The 3,980-nt window shown below is 34.7% G+C and overlaps 1 protein-coding gene across 3 annotated transcripts in view; it reads left to right on the top strand.

Annotated features, from left to right (window-relative positions):
• RICTOR (RPTOR independent companion of MTOR, complex 2) overlaps positions 1-3,980 on the top strand; it is a 71,697-nt gene that overhangs the window by 33,850 nt on the left and 33,867 nt on the right. For all 3 annotated transcript variants that reach the window (XM_006874679.1, XM_006874678.1, XM_006874677.1), the window contains 4 exons: positions 197-323; positions 918-1,082; positions 1,250-1,326; positions 1,760-1,838. In XM_006874679.1, coding sequence (XP_006874741.1) covers positions 197-323; positions 918-1,082; positions 1,250-1,326; positions 1,760-1,838 — 448 coding nt within the window. The remainder of the gene's footprint in view (positions 1-196; positions 324-917; positions 1,083-1,249; positions 1,327-1,759; positions 1,839-3,980) is intronic.

Raw genomic sequence — 3,980 nt, 5'->3', positions numbered from 1 at the left:
ACTTAACAACAACAACAACAGCATGTTTTCCCAGCAACATAAAAGCTGACAGATGATTGGTAGATTTATTTTGATATCTTGTCATTAAATTTTTTTAGAGATAACTTTGTTTATATTAGGAATTAATAAATACGTGTTTACTCAGTAAATTAATATGATAATTTCTAATAATATTTATTACTGTCATCCTTTTTAGTCTCCTTAACCTCTGCTCCTTGAAAAACCAAGATCATTTACTGAAACTGACAGTTTCTAGCTTGGACTACAGCAGAGATGGATTGGCTAGAGTTATCCTTTCTAAAATCCTAACTGCAGCCACTGATGTGAGTATAACCTTCCCAGTAGCAGTAAATGTCACATAACCAGTGAAGTCAATAGTTTACAGATTTTCACCAGGTAAAATTCATTAAAAATTCTAGGAATTTGCTATGGATTTTGAGGTTACGTTAAAATTTTAGTTCTGCTAAAGAACTCGATAGAATTTGTATTTGTGCAATGGTGAACAAGCAGATAAATAGACAGGCAAGTTAGGGCCTTATTTTATTTTTTATATGTTGTTGTTGTTGTGTGCCATGGAGTTGGTTTCGACTCATAGCGACCCTGTACAGGGTTTCCGAGGCTGTAAGTCTTTATGGAGCAGAAAGCTTCTTCTTTCTCCTGTGGAACAGTTGGTAGTTTTGAACTGCTGACCTTGAGGTTAACTGCCTGATTTGTAACCACTATGCTACCAGAGCTCCTTATTTTTTATATGTTGTTGTGTACCGTGGAGTCAGTTCAAAATATTCATAACAGGAGCTAGATTATCAATTTCAATTTTTTTGCCTTTTTTAAAATGCAGAATGGTCCCAAACAAAATTTGGTAGGCTATAACCAGATGAAGTTATTTTTGTTCTCACTGTTTTCCTTTGTCTTTCTAGGCCTGCCGGCTCTATGCAACAAAACATTTAAGGGTATTATTGAGAGCTAATGTTGAGTTCTTCAGTAACTGGGGAATTGAGTTACTAGTCACCCAACTGCATGATAAAAACAAAACAATTTCCTCTGAAGCTCTTGATATTCTCGATGAAGCATGTGAAGACAAGGTAAAGGCCTTTTTTTAAATAATGAAATCCTTAGACATGAATTTTTCTGAATTTCGTTCAATGTTGATAGTTGTATGAATGTGATGTTCATTATGTAGTCATTTTTGAAATGAAGAATTTGCTATCTTTATGCAGTTGTTATCATGTGCAACAATCATCTCTTTTAGGCCAATCTCCATGCTCTGATTCAGATGAAACCAGCTTTATCTCACCTTGGAGACAAGGGTTTGCTGCTTCTTTTGAGGTAATTTTCAGTACATTTTTCTTGAATTGACATTTTCTGTTGTGCTTTCTCTGGCAATATGCATGAAGACTTGATTCAGATCTGAACAGGAAACACTCTTAAGGAGTTTGCCGTACTAATTTCTGAAATAGGCTTGTTTTTGAACTGTGAACATCTTATTAGACTGAAATGCTGTCTTTTTAAATCTGATTTTTTAAATACTTTCGTATTTGTATTTCTATTCATACTTTTATGAGTTTAAAATTGTGTTTGTGTATGTTGTGAATATTGTGCAACTGTACTTGCGATTGAAATTACTGTAAAATTATCGTAGATTTTTTAGTTTTAGCCATTCCTTAATTTTTCAGCTCCTTAAGTTTTTTGTTTCAAGTCTTTTAGTTCAAACATTTTCTGTCGAACTCAATGTTAAACTACTGTTTGTTTTAATTTATAGATTTCTCTCTATTCCCAAAGGATTTTCCTATCTGAATGAAAGGGGCTTTGTAGCAAAACAGTTGGAAAAATGGCATAAGGTAATGTCTTATTGAATAAGATGTAATTTATATGTTTGTATCTTGGGGAATTTAGTGGATGGATTTTATGTCATCCAGATTTTGAAACAAATGAAGATACTGAGATTAAATGTTTCTGACAGTCATATGAAGTCAAATTCTAAATTCTGTGTAATAAGTGTTTATGTTTCACACGTATTTCTACATATTAGTTAATTGCTAGCAAGCCTTTGAGTACGTTCTATTGGAAATTTGCTTTAACCTTACTGATTACCATAATCTACTAAAATAATCAGTTGACCCTATTTGACTATCTTTACTTTGTATTTTTGGATTCCTCTTATAGCCAAAAACTTTGTATGAGCCTTTTTAGTTAAAAATAAAAAGTAAAATAATTTTCTTAATGAAGTTTAAGATAAAGAACATGTCAACTCAAGCACCTATAGCAAATTAAATTTTGATGTAGATTACTATTTAAGTGTGAGGTTTTAAGGAGCAAAGATGTTACTTTGAGGGCTAAGGTATGCCTGAATCAAACCATGGTGTTTTTAATTTCCTCATGAATACAGAAGACTGTAGAAGAACTAATGCATTTGAGTTACAGTGTTGGAGAATATTAAAAGTACTATGGACTGCCGACTCGATGGCACCTAACAACAACAACATGGAGTGCCAAAAGAACACAAGCAAATCTGTGTTAGAAGAAGTGTAGCTAGAATGCTACTTAGACTTCATCTCTCATACTTTGGACATATTAGCAGAGACCAGTCCTTGGAGAAGGACATCATGCTTGGTAAAGTGAGGGGTTAGCGAAAAAGAGGAAGACCGCCAATGAGATGGGTTGGTACAGTGGCAGCAGCAATGGGCTCAAGTGTAGCATTGATTGCAAGATTGGCGCAGGACTGGGCAGTGTTTTATTCTGTTGTGCAAAAGATTGCTATGAATTGGTACCAACTAGCACAGCACCTAACAACAACAGCATGTGTGAAAGTTGGACAGTGAATAAGGAAGACTGTAGAAGAACCAGTGCATTGAATTATAGTGTTGGTAACGAGTATTGAAAGTAGCATGAGCTGCTAGAAGAACAAACAAATCTGTCTTGAAAGAAGTGCAGCCAAAATGCTCCTTAGAAGCACGGATGATGAGACTTTAATGTCTTGTACTTTGGACATATTATTAGGAAGGACCAGTCATTGGAGAAGAGCATCATGCTTGGTAAAGTGGAGAGTCAGTGAAAAAGTATAAGATATTCAATGAGAAGAATTGATAAAGTAGCAGAAACAATTAGAGAATGAATCAGGACTGGGCAGTGTTTGTTCTGTTGTGCATAGGGTTGTTATGAGTTTGAACCGACTTGATAGCATATAACAATATCATGCTGATGTGCTTATTGGTCCAGTTCTTTATGTTGCAGTGTAATCAATGCTAACGGCAGTAGTTACCGATTTTCATCATAAAGCTCTCATCACTTTTCTCAAGCAAGGTTGCATCTTCAGCACATCACAGTTGTTAATGAGCCTTCCTTTAATACTGATGCTGTGGTTTTCTCATATAGTTCATTTTATCAGATTATCTGCTTAGTTAATTTTATCAGATTATCTGCTTTAAACACCTGCCTCTTGCTCTATATACAGGTTACTCATAAACATAATTAAATGTTCTAGAATTCCCATTATTCATAATGTTATCCATAATTTGTTATGCTTAATATAGTTGAATGTCTTTCCATAATTAATAAAACACAGGTAAACATGTTTTTAATATCCTCTGTTTCAGCCAAGATCCACCGGACATCAGCAATGGAATCCTTACTTACTGCCTAACCACCTGTTTTTGTAACATTGTCTCCTGTTACGTGAAACTCATCTGTCAGTTTTTCTTTGGTGATTTGAGTATTTCCATGATTCTGGAAGTTATGCCACCGGTGTTTTAAATACCAACCGGGTAAACCCATGGTGAATAGGTTTCAGCTGAACTTCCATACTAAGACAGACTAGGAAAAAGAAACAGATTACTTCTAAATATTTTGTCACTGGAAACATTGTGACTAGCAGTGGAACACTGTCAACATCAGAATGTTGAATACTGAAACATAATGAAGAGCACCAGAATATTTTCAGATATAGAGCTATAAAATGAGCCCTTCAGGTTGGAAGGCACTCA

Source organism: Chrysochloris asiatica, unplaced genomic scaffold, assembly GCF_000296735.1.
Source record: "Chrysochloris asiatica unplaced genomic scaffold, ChrAsi1.0 scaffold00293, whole genome shotgun sequence".
NCBI lineage: Eukaryota > Metazoa > Chordata > Mammalia > Afrosoricida > Chrysochloridae > Chrysochloris > Chrysochloris asiatica.
This window is presented reverse-complemented; position numbering and strand designations above follow the sequence as displayed.